The sequence below is a fragment of the Eublepharis macularius genome, chromosome 9 (assembly GCF_028583425.1).
Source record: "Eublepharis macularius isolate TG4126 chromosome 9, MPM_Emac_v1.0, whole genome shotgun sequence".
Taxonomy (NCBI): Eukaryota; Metazoa; Chordata; class Lepidosauria; order Squamata; family Eublepharidae; genus Eublepharis; species Eublepharis macularius.
In genome coordinates this window covers 69,957,346-69,972,018 of record NC_072798.1, presented here as the reverse complement: position 1 = coordinate 69,972,018, position 14,673 = coordinate 69,957,346, and the positions used below count along the sequence as shown (strand labels likewise).

Below are 14,673 nucleotides of genomic sequence, written 5' to 3'. Positions count from 1 at the left end.
CCCCGCCCCGCCTTCGGCGGGCCGGGGGCCCCCGGGGGTCGCGGCTGCGCCGCTCCCCCCGACGCCCCCCGCCCCGCCTTCGGCGGGCCGGGGGCCCCCGGGGGTCGCGGCTGCGCCGCTCCCCCCGACGCCCCCCGCCCCGCCTTCGGCGGGCCGGGGGCCCCCGGGGGTCGCGGCTGCGCCGCTCCCCCCGACGCCCCCCCGCCCCGCCTTCGGCGGGCCGGGGGCCCCCGGGGGTCGCGGCTGCGCCGCTCCCCCCGACGCCCCCCGCCCCGCCTTCGGCGGGCCGGGGGCCCCCGGGGGTCGCGGCTGCGCCGCTCCCCCCGACGCCCCCCGCCCCGCCTTCGGCGGGCCGGGGGCCCCCGGGGGTCGCGGCTGCGCCGCTCCCCCCGACGCCCCCCGCCCCGCCTTCGGCGGGCCGGGGGCCCCCGGGGGTCGCGGCTGCGCCGCTCCCCCCCGACGCCCCCCGCCCCGCCTTCGGCGGGCCGGGGGCCCCCGGGGGTCGCGGCTGCGCCGCTCCCCCCGACGCCCCCCGCCCCGCCTTCGGCGGGCCGGGGGCCCCCGGGGGTCGCGGCTGCGCCGCTCCCCCCGACGCCCCCCGCCCCGCCTTCGGCGGGCCGGGGGCCCCCGGGGGTCGCGGCTGCGCCGCTCCCCCCGACGCCCCCCGCCCCGCCTTCGGCGGGCCGGGGGCCCCCGGGGGTCGCGGCTGCGCCGCTCCCCCCGACGCCCCCCGCCCCGCCTTCGGCGGGCCGGGGGCCCCCGGGGGTCGCGGCTGCGCCGCTCCCCCCGACGCCCCCCGCCCCGCCTTCGGCGGGCCGGGGGCCCCCGGGGGTCGCGGCTGCGCCGCTCCCCCCGACGCCCCCCGCCCCGCCTTCGGCGGGCCGGGGGCCCCCGGGGGTCGCGGCTGCGCCGCTCCCCCCGACGCCCCCCGCCCCGCCTTCGGCGGGCCGGGGGCCCCCGGGGGTCGCGGCTGCGCCGCTCCCCCCGACGCCCCCCGCCCCGCCTTCGGCGGGCCGGGGGCCCCCGGGGGTCGCGGCTGCTACTAGAGATCTGCAAAAGGAGATAAGACAAGCAAAGGGCCCAAGAAAAATAGCCTTGATTGCTTGGAAGAGGTGGAAAACGGCTATGATGCCACAGAACTCAAAATGGACTCAATTTAAGTATATCTGGGAGAAGGAGATGAACCCGAAATTTTGGGAAGATCTTAAGGCGGAAGGTATAACTAGAGTGAAGGACATGTATAATGGTCAAGGGAATCTATTACCACTTCAGGAATTGAATCAAAAATTGGGGGAAAGATATTGGTTAAATTTAATGGGGTTACACCATTTAATTAAACAAGATAAATATAAAGAAGCTATTAAAAGGGAAGACAATAATACAGAACACGCATTATATGTGGATGGAATTAAGAAAGGGCTGGCAGGGAAAATTTACCTTGAATTGTTGAGGGATAAGGAGTTTACGTTTAGAACTCAAAAAAATAAATGGAATAAAGAAAAACAAATAACTTCTGAGGAGGTTAATAAGTTAATGGTGAATTTGAAGGCAATTAAGCTAGAAAAGTATAGAGAACTTGAAAGAAAGATTATCATGAAGTGGTATAGAACTCCTGCCCAATTGGCATACATGCTTAAAGGGATGAAACCTAACTGCTGGCATTGCAATGCAAAAGAAGGGTGGTACTACCACTTATGGTGGGAGTGTCCAAAGGTCATAGATTTTTGGGAAAAGGTACGGGGAAAAATAGCATTGGTATGTAAGGTCAACCTCAATATAGATGTAGATATATTATTCATGGGTGTATTGGGAAACACTAGAATTGAGAAACAAAACCAGGATATTTTCAAACCAATGTTACTAGCTGCACATGCAGTGATTGCAGATGGTTGGAAGGAGAAGTTAAAATGGACCTTAGAAAGATGGAATGATTACTTGTATGAATATATTCAATCGGATATGTTGGAATGTTTAAAAAAAGATAAGGCATGGGATGGAAAAATGGAGGAGATAAAAGAGAAATGGTCTGTATATTTTCAATGGGTATATAATGGAGAAGCCAATACAACTAAATTTGGAAAATTGGAAAAAATGTGCTTGTGGCTAAAAATTTAATTTGTAGTTATAGGATGGCCACCTTGCAGGGTGGGGAGGGTTACAAAAGGGGTAAAAGATGTATCATAGGAGAACTGTGACTGTATTGAAATGTAATAATATGTGATGCATTAATAAAAAAAATTGGGAAAAAAATAACACATCCCCCTCATTTTTGTGGCACTGGCATTTCTTTAGTGCCCGTTCCGTCTCGTTCCGGCTTTTACCCTGTCCCCTGGCAGCCTGCCTGAGGTAACTTGCCGGGCACTTCATGCCCCGAGGGAACAGCGGTCCGCGCAACACGGCCTTGTCTCTAGGGCAACTGCGCAGGAAACTCCGCTCTCCTTCTCCCGCCTCTCCAGGGCCGCTTGCCAGCAGGGTGGAGGCTTCAGCCCAGCCCAGCCCTGTTGCGCCGCAGATGCCCGCCGGCCCCTCCCAGCTCCGCTCGTGCAGCCAGATTTGAGCGGACTTCCCCCCCCCCCTTTTCTTGACGGTGCGCGGAAGTCGGCTCCGCTGCCAGGCTGCTGGTGGCCTCGCCGCTCACTCCCTTCTTGCGACTTCTCCGCCGCTGCTGCTGCTGCTCCCCCTGCCTCTCTCGCCGGAGCGAGAGAACTTCTGGCAAGATGACTGTGGAGAACCAGGACGTGCTACTCGAGGTGGAACAAGAAGGCGAAGACGACGAAGGGGAGGGAGACGAAGAGGATGGGGAAATTGGTGAGGAGAGAGGGGAGGCACGAGGAGGGAAACGCGGGCGGTGGGCGCGCGCCCAGAAGAGGGCGAGGGACGGAGACGGCGCGCGGAAATTGCGCGGCGCCTGCCTGAAAAGTTCCCCAACCTGCAGGAGGCGAGGTGGTTGCCGCGGGTTCCAGCCTCTGCGCTTCGGTTAAGCCTTGTTTCCCCACCCTTTTGCCCCTCCTAAGCTGGGAGGCTCTGTTTTGAGCGGAAGGTTTGACTGCCTCGCAGTGCGCTGTGCCTGGAAAGGTCCTTAACGGAGCTCCAGTATTGCGTCTCCTGGGTCCAAATGCTGCTGCTGTGAATGGAATGCGGGGGGCGGGATTTCCCTGTGGAAAGTTGTCTTTCTGCTTGGGAAAGAATGGGGCTTGATATGGGGAGTTTGAAGGGAAAGTGATCGGTTTCTTTTCCAAACCAATGTGAGTCAGAGCACCAGCGATGAAGCCTGCGGAAATGGGGGTTCTTCAACGGACGTCTTGGAAACGCTAGATAGCACTGTGCTTTTCTGCCCAGAACACCATCTGTGTATTTTAAGACACTAGGATGTTTGATAATTGACACAACCCAGGAAAAGTCACTTAAAGTTTCAGACAGTGGGACTTAGTGGCAAGCCCTACTCCATTGCTTGCAATAGAGAAACAAAATGAAACGCTGGAATGCTGGATGGTTTCCTTACTACTTATAACAGCTCTGTTTCAGAAATGGATGTAACAGTGCAGAGGAAGCATGTAAAAACGGCCAGCTGGAGAAGATACAGTTTATTAACGATTGATCCAATATAGGTAGAAAAGTCCGCTGGTTTGTTTCCTTTGGGAGATTTAGTGCCGCTGCAGAGGTAGCGGCTTTACATTCAGTCTCCCAGGTTCAGTCTCTGGCAATAGGGGGCTGGTGTTGAGAAAGAACTTTTCCTGCCCAGGACCCTGGAGAGCCGCTGCCATTCAGAGGAGGCCATACTTAGTTAGATGGACACATTGTGACTCAGTGCTTTGTATGTCCTCAAACCACAATGGCTGACTTGGACCTCACTGCTGACATCTGCCTGGAGAAGAAGCAGTTTTGCATTCTCATTTTTACCACACTTTAATTAGATGGATAGCCAAAGAAATTTTGAAGGGCAGAGAGAGGAAAACTTGATGAATAAAGAAAAAGAATTTCTATCTGAAAAAAGACTAGCTGGCGCTCTAAATTGTCTATCTTGAGAAGAAACAGAGGAGGGGTTTAAAATTAGTTTGTTTGTTCATATATTTAAAATTTATCAACTGCTTCTCCTGTTCACTTGTTCACAGTGATGGGCAATTAAAACAGCATTAAAATATGTTCTATAGTGGTTATGGTGCTGGGCTGAAGACCTAACTACATGATCCATAGTCCTTGGGTCGGGTCCAGGTCTGCCACGAAGACTTGTCAATCAGATTTGAACTTGCAAGGAAATGGTCCCAATTCTGATCAGGACTGTAGTGCTTAGGGAAGAAAGAACGCATGCCTTCTCTCCAGTGCTGTTTTCCTGACCTGAAGTGGCCTTGGGATAGTAGTATTTATCCTATTGGAGAAACCTTCATGTACCCCATCGGTCCACGCAGAGCACCTAACAGGCCCTTGCTAGAGCCATTTCTGATAGGGAAATGCACGGAGGGAAAGACGGAAGCTCCTGTTCCCTGTGCATCATGGGGCTTGGTCCAAATTGGGATAAGATAGAGAAGGGGAGAATGATGTATGCAGTCCTGAGTTCCTTGAAGGAAATGAGAAATAAAAATTAATTAATAAAAATAATCTGCTAAATTATTATTCACCCTGTCTACTCTCATAAATAGATACATCATTAAGAAAGGTCTTCGCTCAGGTTCTCAGAATGGTAGGCGTTGTGTTGGAAAAGAAAATCCTGAACAGATACTGCATCAAGGCTACGTGTGAAAGTAGCGTGAATTGAAAAATCCCAATCGCCCAGAAACCTACAAAATTGAGGCTGATAGCTAGAAATCTGAAATATTTGTACAGCTCTATGCAAGTATTTGATGCTGATTCATATCAGTTTTAAACATTTTCCATCCCTATGTATACATTACATTTCAAAAATTGTCAAGGTATATGTTGGAATTGTTTGCAAAAAATTCATTTCCCCCAAGCCTCTTCCATCTGCTTTGCAAAATGAATCTGACGCTTACCTCTTATAAATCACACAGTAGGCCTGTCTGTGTATTTGACATGAGTCTTTCTTGCAGTCATGAAGCCTTTTACCTCTGCCTAAGTTGTTAACAGAAACAAGGCAGAGACAACACACAGCTGATGTGTGTAATATTTGTCAGTGATGCATGCAAGCACAGGAGACTGCATATTAGGAACTGTCCTGATTCATCAAAGGGATAATGGTGAATGATTTCCCATCTTTATTTCCAGCTGTAACAAGGTAGAATTCAATAGAGGTATAGGTGTGTCTGTTGCCAGTTACAATATGCATGGATCAAATGTCTACACTGGTATGGAGACAGCCAATTTGTATATGCAACTGTCATTTCCTCTTACAGTTTGCCTGCATTAAATGTTGACTTGGCAATTGTCAACATAGGTTCTTAAATAGAGGGTATGCAAGAAAAGCTTATCTGAACGTCGTTTCATGTGGTTGTTTTCGAGTTTAGAACAGACTTGCAGTTCCTAAGCATGCACTATTACCACATCAGCATGTCATGTGCCCTCACCACAGATCCCTGGCATGCTAATAGGCTAGGCACCATGGTGTCCATGAGTCTTCAAGCACATGGAATACTCTGCAGGTACATTTTTCTTAAATGGTCTTTCGGAAACAAATCCCCTGACAAAGGACAATGAAAGGACAACGGAAAGGGGAGAAAAACGTTTTTCTTACATACCTGTCATCACATCTGGCCTTGTTTACTTATTGCACTTGTAAATCTAGTACAGTTTTTCTCCTGATTACAATCCAATAGAGGTCAGTGAGACAATGAGTTAGGATCATCAGGCTTTGGATCAGCTCCTATAGAAAACATTCTATTTAACAATTTTGAGAAAGGTGAAAGAAAGAAAAGAAGCAAACTCTACCAAGAGCCAGCAGAAACTGAGTTTGGTTTCATTTTGCTCACTGTGGGCTGGGCCAAGTTTCGTGGTTTTTAATCAAAACATTTTCTCCCTTTTGTTAAGCATTGCACTTAGACTCTGGGCTGGTTGAGGGTGTGGGTGAATTACAACCATCTGTAAACTGTTAAACTGTGAATATATATTCCAATCTACTGCTTAATGCTTTTTTCCAGAGGGGGAACAGCTCATTAAAATAAGAAAGACTGATTTAAATAGTTTGCAGCCATGGAAAATAGTATCTCTTGCACCCAGCTGTTGCAGCTCAAAAAAAGGCTTTCTGCTGAAATCCATAAAGGGGTACCCTGCATGAAGCAAGCAGCACAAATAGCTTTCCCTTATGAGCCGTAACTTAAACTTTTGGTGGGTGGGTGACTAGGCAGATTGGTATGGGCGTACATAGCAATTCTGATAGTTCTTTTCATCCTACCTTCCCAGATACAACCAATGTGCAGTACTTCTGTGATGTTCTCCCATTATATGAATACACATGGCTGCTTTAGCAAGGGGCAAAGACTGTTTATAGAAATAGAGCAGGAGGATTAATTGTTCCTTTACTTTGACTCTAGGAACTTAATGTTGCACCCCATGATTTGTTGTACCTGCCACTGCTGTGGCATAAGATCTGACTGTAAGTCAGCTTGCATGGAGCTATATTAACATAGTAAAAGAGCTACTGTTTGAGGAATGGATTGGAAGGAGGCAAGTGTGGTATAGTGGTTATGGTGTTGGATTACAGACTCTGGTTCAAATTCCCACTTTGTCCTGAAGCTCTTTTGTGATCTTCAGCCAATCATTCTGTCTCAGCCTAACCTGTTGGTGTTCTGTGGATAAAACAATGAAAGAAGGTTCATGCCCCCCCCATACCTTATTGTATTTGTTCATTGAATGTTCTAGCTGTTGATCATATTGGCTTGCTTTGTATAATCCACTTTGGGTCTCAGCGAGAAAGACAGACTGTCAATCAATCAGTCAGTCAGTCAGTCAGTCAATGTTTAAGAGTTTCTAGGTGGTATAAAATGTGATGAATAAAGAGGAGGCTGTATGCTATCAACAACATTCTTCCTTGCAGATTTTCATATATTTGAGATCTTCTTGGCATTGTCAGGAAGTCATTCTGTAGAAGTAAAACAGATTTGTAGTCCTTAAAATTATAGAGAAAACACAGTGCCATTATATCTTAAGGCAGGGGTCATTAAATCTTCTGTATCAGAGGCCATTTTATTTATTTTAATTACTTAATGTATAGATTGCATTTCTCATTGAGACGCAAAACAGATTACAAAACAATTCAGTCAGGCCACAAAAGACATCAAATAAACAATGTAGTAGGACTGGTGGTTTTAGACAACAGGGAAAGGTGCTCTGAGCCAATAATTAATTTATAGTGGGCATCTGGGAATCATTGATGTGATCCATACATGATTTCAATAACCAGGAAAGACAAGGATTTCAGTGTAAAAGTAGTGACCTTCACAAATTCCAGTATCTTGTCAACATCCATAGTGGTAACCAGATTAAAATGAACCCATAAATGGACCAGATGATGTACTGTGAATTTCTAGTGTCTTCTTTCCAGCAAGAATCCAAATCAGAGGGTATATGATGGATTTTCTCAGCATTTTTTTTTTTGCACAAGGGTCACAACTAATCATCAGTTCATGGGAACTTAAAGGCTCAGACTTTGGAAGCAACAAGCAGGATTTGAGTTCAGTGACACCTTAGAAACCAACAAGGTTTTCAGGATGTCCGCTTTCGAGCGTCTGAGCTCCCTTCTTCAGTCAGTGGCTCTGACTCAGAAGCTCATACCCTGAAAACTTCATTGGTCTCTAAGGTGCCACTGGACTCCAGTCCTGCTGTTCTACTGCAGAACAACCCAGCTGCCCACCTAAAACAAGTGTCAAGATACCTTAAACAATGGACGCGGGTGCAAACTAGGTGATGCAATGGTAGCAGTGGGGTAGGCTTTCTTTGTTGCCCCTGTGAGCTCTTTAGCACTCTGTCAGATTCAGTTTGGGCTCTCCGCTAACACCATCCTAGATGTCAAATCATCTAGCTCCACACTAAACCAAAGCTCCTGATTCCTTACCCTGTCTTTCTCCCTAGTGCAGACCAAAGATGCTTACATTGTTCTCTTCTCCATTTTATCTTCACAACAATGCTGTAAGATTACTAGGCTAACGGTCTGTGAGCAGCCAAACTTCCATGGTACAGTGGAAGCTTGAACTTAGGTCTCCCAGTTCCTAGTCCAGCATTCTAACTAGTTCACCACACTGAGGTCACCACTGGGCTTCTACCAATTGGTGGACGTCTGGTATCCCAAGAGGATTGTGTTCCTGTTGCCATTCTGAAAAAGTATAGGTATTTCAGCAAAGACTTCTAAAGAATTGTGGGCAAGAATGGAGGAGATCAGTAAAAGCAGGGATGGGAAGAGAAATGCAATTATGCAGGATTACATTGCCCCCTTCCACTATTGATAGCCATGCCAAGGTCTCTTGGTACTTCCCATGGATATTTCAAACTCCACTGTCCTCTAATTGACAAAGACTCCAATAGAAGTTCATTTTTAAAAAGGACTCCAAAAAGGAAATTGTCTCTGCCTCTTTCTCTGTTCTCATTCTTTCCTTACCACACACCAGGTACCACTTCCTCTAGTACCAAGTACATTATGTGCAGGACTGGCGCCAGGGTTTCTGGCGCCTGAGGCCGAGGGCAGATTCAGGTTTGCTGCTGCGCACGTGCACCCAGACTGTGTGATGACATCACTGTGTGTGACATCATGCAGAATGCTGCTGCGAGCCAGCCCCATTGGTGAGGCAGGTGGCTGGGACAGTGCACGGGTGGCCTCCCAGCCCTCCCACTCGGTTGCCCCACACCGCCCCAGCTGCCTGCTGTGCCTGGCCTGCAGCTGTGCACTGACTGCGGTGCAGGGCGGCTGGGCGGGAGGGCTGGGAGGCTGCCCGCTCAGACTGCCATGCACACTCCTGGCTGGGCACAGTGGGTGGCTGGGGAGGCACGCATATGTTCTCCCAGTCCTCCCACTCTGTTGCTCCATGCGCCACCCCGGATGCCTGCCGTGCCTGGCCTGTGGTTGCTGCGCCCGGCGGGGTGTGTGTGCTGGTGGCAGCATGGGACGGGAGGGCTGGGAAGCTGCAGCAGCTTCAGGCCAGGCGTGGCAGGCGGCTGGGGAGGTGCGCAGGCGGCTTCCCATCCCTCCTGCTCAGCCGCCAGTGTTGCCACTGCCAGCTCCATGGTGCGTATCACCACCCCAGGTGCCTCAGCGCTCGAGGCAGCTGCCGGACCTGCCTCAATGGATGCGCCGGCCCTGATTATGTGTTGTCTCTACTTCTCAGAGGCATGCTGCTACCTGTCAGGTCTGAGTCAAGCCCTTGAGGTCTTGACAGAACCACTGGGACAGAACTTGCTCCCACCAGGTGTGTCGGAGACCCGCATCGGCTGGGCGCTCTACCCACTGACAATCCTTCCTCCTCCTCTGAGGAGCTGGAAGAACCCGTGGGAGACCCGCCCGCAGTCCCTGAAGAGCCGTCCGGCGACCAGCAACCCAGCCCTTCAGTGCAACCCGGCCCCTCAGCGCAACCCGGTCCCTCAGCGCAAGAGGAGGGGGCGTGCAGGGAGGAGGAGCAATCGGCGCCTCAGAAAATCAAGCCTTGTGAGCCAGCGGCGAGGCGGAAGGCTCGGGCAAAAGAAGCGGTTTGGGAACGACGGGAGAGTGTGCGCCTGCAAGCGCAGCGATGGGTGGAGCTGAACGCCGAGGATGAGACGGGGCAATCAAGTGAAGGAGAAACACCTAAGCCTTGTTCTCTTATGCTGCGCTGAGCTTATAAGGGAGATGCTGGGCAGAGCCCAGCGTGGGAGCAACGTCGTTCACCACTCCTTGCACCCAGCAGCTCGGCTCCTGGAAGCTTCACCCCTGCCTTGTACCCTGCCCTCGCTCGGATAGACCTCCTGTGTCCTGACCTCGGCTTCGTCCTCGACCACCTCTTGCCTGTCTCTGCGTGCAACTGACGACCCGGCTTTCAGACCTCGGCTCAGCTTTCTGACTCTCCTCTGCTTGCTCCCCTGACGGATGGACTCCCTGGCTCTTGACCCCGGTGTGTTTTGGACTCTCGCTTTCTGCCTCCTGCTCAGCCCAGCGCCCTCCCAAGTGGGAACCCCAGCCCTGACCGTGACAAAGTGACAGGCAGGAGAAGCTGACAGGAGGCTATTTGGGGAAACAAAATACCTTAACCGGGCCCAGTATAAAGTTCCTGGATGGGCTGCAGGAATTCCATCTTTCTCCAGCTTTTCTAAAAGGCAGACACCAGGGGACTGCTCAAGTTGTGCTTTATTGCATAGTTTGTTCATGAAAGCATAGCCCTCAGTTCAAATGTCCCCTTATGGCTTGGAAGTCCAGTTATTCCTCACTGTCTCTACCGGCCCCTGCTCAGGGCTCAGGCCCACTTGCCAGGAGTCTATAGTTGTTGCCTCTAACCACTGCACCATTACCACAGAGTTGGACTTTAGGAGATAAAGGTCTCAAGAAAGTAACCTGCTGCTCTCACAGGCAGGAATACCTGGTCTCTGGTAGGTACCAGGCTTTACCAGCTGACCAGTTCCTTGCCTTTGTCAGCCAGCTGCTCTGGCCTGTTATTCTCCTTCCTCCTACCACTTCCATTCCCTGGTTCTCCTGGCCTACACTTGAGTAGGCTTTGATTCCTAGGAGGTCACTGCTCCTAAGGCAGGTTTTACCCCTGAGGAGGCTAATACTGGCTATCTTTGGCCCTGTGTTCTTGAGGCCTAGCTTGGCCTTTCCCTTATCCTAGTGGCTAAAGAGCCTCTTTGGGTGCTGTTTTTCAGCTCTTCCACTGCAGATTGTAACCCAGGGAACTGTGAGGTGTGACACCCAGCTGCAAGAATAGGGATGCCAACCCCGCCCCCCCCAGGAGTGAGGCATTCCCCTCTTCACCTCCCCCACCCACTGCTCAGGTCGCCGGTCAGGGGGGAGGTGTGGGAAGACTGGCTGGAGCACATGGTGGAAGGGTGTGTGGTCTGTGGGTCCCAAACAATATAACTTCCAATTTAAACTGGAAGTGGTGCCATAGGGCGCCTGTGGAGCATGCGTTTCATGCATTTGTGAAAGAAGAAAAGTAGCACCCTAGTTTCATGGCAGGGGACCTGGCAACCCTGCCATGTGCAATAATTTCAAACTTATATTTGAAATTTCAAACGTCTGCTTATTTTTGAGTGAGTGATAATTGGGAGTCACACCACCAGTACTCTTGTGTCACCTACTTTTCTAGTACACTTTTGTCTTGCCCTTCCTCCAAGAAACTCTAGGAAGTTCTTGCTTCCTCTTACTATCCTCACAAGGGCAGGCAAGAGAGACAGGCTAGATTAAGAGGGAGTTACACCCAGTCAGCTTCAGGGCAGAGTGGAGATTGGAGCTCAGGTCTCCCAGGCCCTAGTCTTACACTCTGGCCCCCACATGACACTCATTATAGTATTAGTGCACCTTAAAATCAAATTTGGATGAAATCTTATTTTATAAAAGGATTTCAGTCAAAGGTTGAATGGAGTGGGTTTAATCTTGCTCATTTTGCAAAACGTTTTAGATTTATTTTACATTAAATAAAATCAAATAAAATCAAAAAGCTGAGCAGAACTAATGCTATCTATTTTTCCATCCCATTGACTCTGTTTTTAAAATTAGAAACATGATTTGGTGTTAAACTGAAATATTTTTTCCTGGTCAATATTCCCAATAAAATAAAAGAAACCGCCTACTAATATGAATTAAAGATCTGCTTGAATGAGAAATGCAACATGCCAGCCTTTCAGCAAGTGGAAGTATTTTTTTTTTATTTAAACACTTAATATTACAATCATTACTACTTATTTTTATTTTCAAAGCTTGTAGACCCCAGGATTTTTGTTGTTTTTTGGTGGCTTGAGTAATAAATTCTGGCTTCAGTGGGAGAGAAATTTAAAACCATCTTAAATTATTTATTTATTCAAGAACTAAAGTGAAAATACCGTGAACTGTGATCTGTTGCTGCAATATAAATTCATTTGTATCGGTACAAGCAATTGTTGGCTTTTTTACTGTGCTTCTGAGCATTCATAGACTCGAGATATGACACCCACAATATTCAGTGCAGCAGAACATCTTCAGTTAAGTAAGGACCATTTGCAGAGTTAAGCTGATTTCCTGATTTTTGTGTAGAATCTTCTCCAACATAATCAACATATAATTTGTTTGCTTTGTCACTTCTCTGAAGTTGTTGTTATTACTGTTATTGTTGTTATTACTGTAAATACTACTTTCCTGAGTGGTTCTGTCTAAAGCAGAGAGGTAGGAGAAAAGGTGGGGTTTGAGAAGAGTCTGGAAGAGGGGGAAAAAACAGCAGGTATATATAGATGGAGTTCCAGGTGTAAGCAGCAGCAAAGGAGAATAAATGGGTGGAATTGTTTGAAAGAGTAGACATCTGCAGATGGCTTAAGGTGATGGAGCTGGAGGAATATGCCATGACATTAGAGCAGAATGATTGGGTGAGGGGGGTAAAGCCAGGCAGCACTTGCAAGGCAAGGGTGAGTACTTTGGGCTGTCTCCAGGAGCAGTCAGGAAGCCTGTGTTGGTGCATTGTGAATGAGGAGAACGATTTCAGTTGTCACATCAGAGATCTGACAAAGGTCAGAGACTTGAGGTATGAAAACTAGAGAACAGAAAGTTACAGTAGGCAGTTGACCAGATAGTGAGGAAACAAAGGCCTGTACGTTAATATGTTATCTCTTATAAATGAAAGTGTCAGATACTGCAATTTTAAAGCGGGGCATTACAACGTCAGAAGCGGAGTTATTTATTTCACATTGTGGGGCGTGGCTTTGTATGCAGATACAGTTCAAATGTGTCAGGACTTCAAAAGAGCACTGCCTGTGTTTTCTCTGTAATGAGCATGGGGGGAGCCCCAAAGTCATAGTTCTCCTGGTGGTGGAAAGTGCTGTCAAGTCGCAGCCAACTTATGACAACTCCATAAGGTTTTCAAGGCCAGAGACATTCAGAGGTGGTTGACCCTGCTTAGCTTTGGAGAGCTGATGATCAGGCTAGAACTAGACCATCCAGGTCAGGGTCACAGTTTTCCCAAAGGCCGAAAACTGTTAGGCTGGTCTGGCCCTGAACCTCGTTGAATCTTTTGCTAGCCCGTCACTCTCATGACACTTCAGCATTGTTGTAAGGTTGTACGCCACCCTGAGCTTCTTGGGAGAAGGGAGGGACGTAGATGTGAGATACAGAACTATTTCCTGTTTATTATCTTATTTGACCAGACTGTTGAGTATAAATTTCTCCTCAGTCTTTTGTGTCTCCTTTTGAACTGTTATGATCAACTCTGAAAGAAAATGTCTTTAAAATTCTTTGTGAAAATCATCTACTTCTTTCCAGTGTTTTTAAAATGTAGTATGTCTTGTTGATTTGCAAGGTTGCCTAGGCCCAAAGCTCCTTATTCTTGCCAGCATTCAGTTCATTAAATCCAAAGTTATACTGAGTTCATGCAGTTTAAACAGAAGGAGGAATTGCCCAAAGCTTGCCTGGTATCTGGGACTAATTCATCATTCTACCAAAGGATTCTTTATTCTTCCTCTCACTTTCTCTTTCTTTTCTTTTTGCTTATTCGTTATTTGTAAAACAAATACTAACTCTTTCCAAGAACACAGGAGCCCTTTCCAGATAAATTCATTAAGAACTCTGAAGTATTCTGTTACTATAGCAATACGGAGAAATAAATTGTAATAATGATTCAGATCATCTTTATACTTTTAATACTGGGCTGTCTTTATATGGTTCCATTGCCAAAGTACATATTAAAAGTGTATTAAGAAGCTTATTCTGACTGCAGTTCTCCAGATTTTTCCTAGAAATTTATAATCTTTCTGGTTCTCGTTTTTTATCCAGTCTTTTAAATTTCTGTCTTTCCTTTCTGCATATAGCCTCCCGTATGGATAATAATGAAAATAATAAGAATAATTTAAAATACTGCCATCGTCAGTATTATAGTAAAATATTAGCATCAAAATAAAATACATAACAGAATGGATGTTTAAAACAGTGCAATAACAAATAAACTTCCTATTTCCAAAGGCCTGGTTTAATAGGGAAGTTTTAATGCTTCCTAAAGATCATTAAATCAGCTCTATGGAATTTCTGAGGGAAAGAGGTCTGAAATGAAGGTGCCACTGAGGAGAAGGCCCTGTTCTTCATTGCTGCCAACCTAAGAAGGTGCAAAGAAAAGCCTTAGAAATACCTTAATACAGAAAGAGAGGGACAGAAAGAGAGAGAGACAGAGACAGATTCAGGAGAAGGCACTTTTGTCCATGCCACAAGGTTAAACTTAATAAAACACTGAGATCAGATGGCTTCTCAGCAGGCAACAATAGGAAGTTTTTTGGATGTTCTAAATTCATCTTCTCTTCTACACTTTAATGAGAATCTTCAGAATCATTACATTCCAGAATGTTGGAATGAAGTGAAAATATTAATAAACCTAATAGTCACATTTCTTATAGACTAAAATGATTGTTCTATCATAGAATCATAGGGTTGGAAGGGACCTCCAGGGTCATCTAGTCCAACTCCTTGCACAGTACAGGAAATTCACAACTTCCTCCTCCCTAACACCCCCCTCCATGACCTCCAGTGTTGATTACAAAAAAGTTACAGCTATTCTAGCAAACAAATTAAATAAGATTAATGAGAAAACTGGTTTT

At 47.8% G+C, this 14,673-nt stretch overlaps 1 protein-coding gene across 1 annotated transcript in view; it reads left to right on the top strand.

The window, feature by feature from the left end:
* The first annotated feature begins 2,652 nt into the window (after positions 1-2,652).
* ANO6 (anoctamin 6) overlaps positions 2,653-14,673 on the top strand; it is a 96,993-nt gene continuing 84,972 nt past the window's right edge. The window contains exon 1 of the mRNA XM_054988109.1: positions 2,653-2,808. Within this exon, the coding sequence (XP_054844084.1) occupies positions 2,718-2,808 (91 nt within the window). The 5' untranslated portion in view covers positions 2,653-2,717. The remainder of the gene's footprint in view (positions 2,809-14,673) is intronic.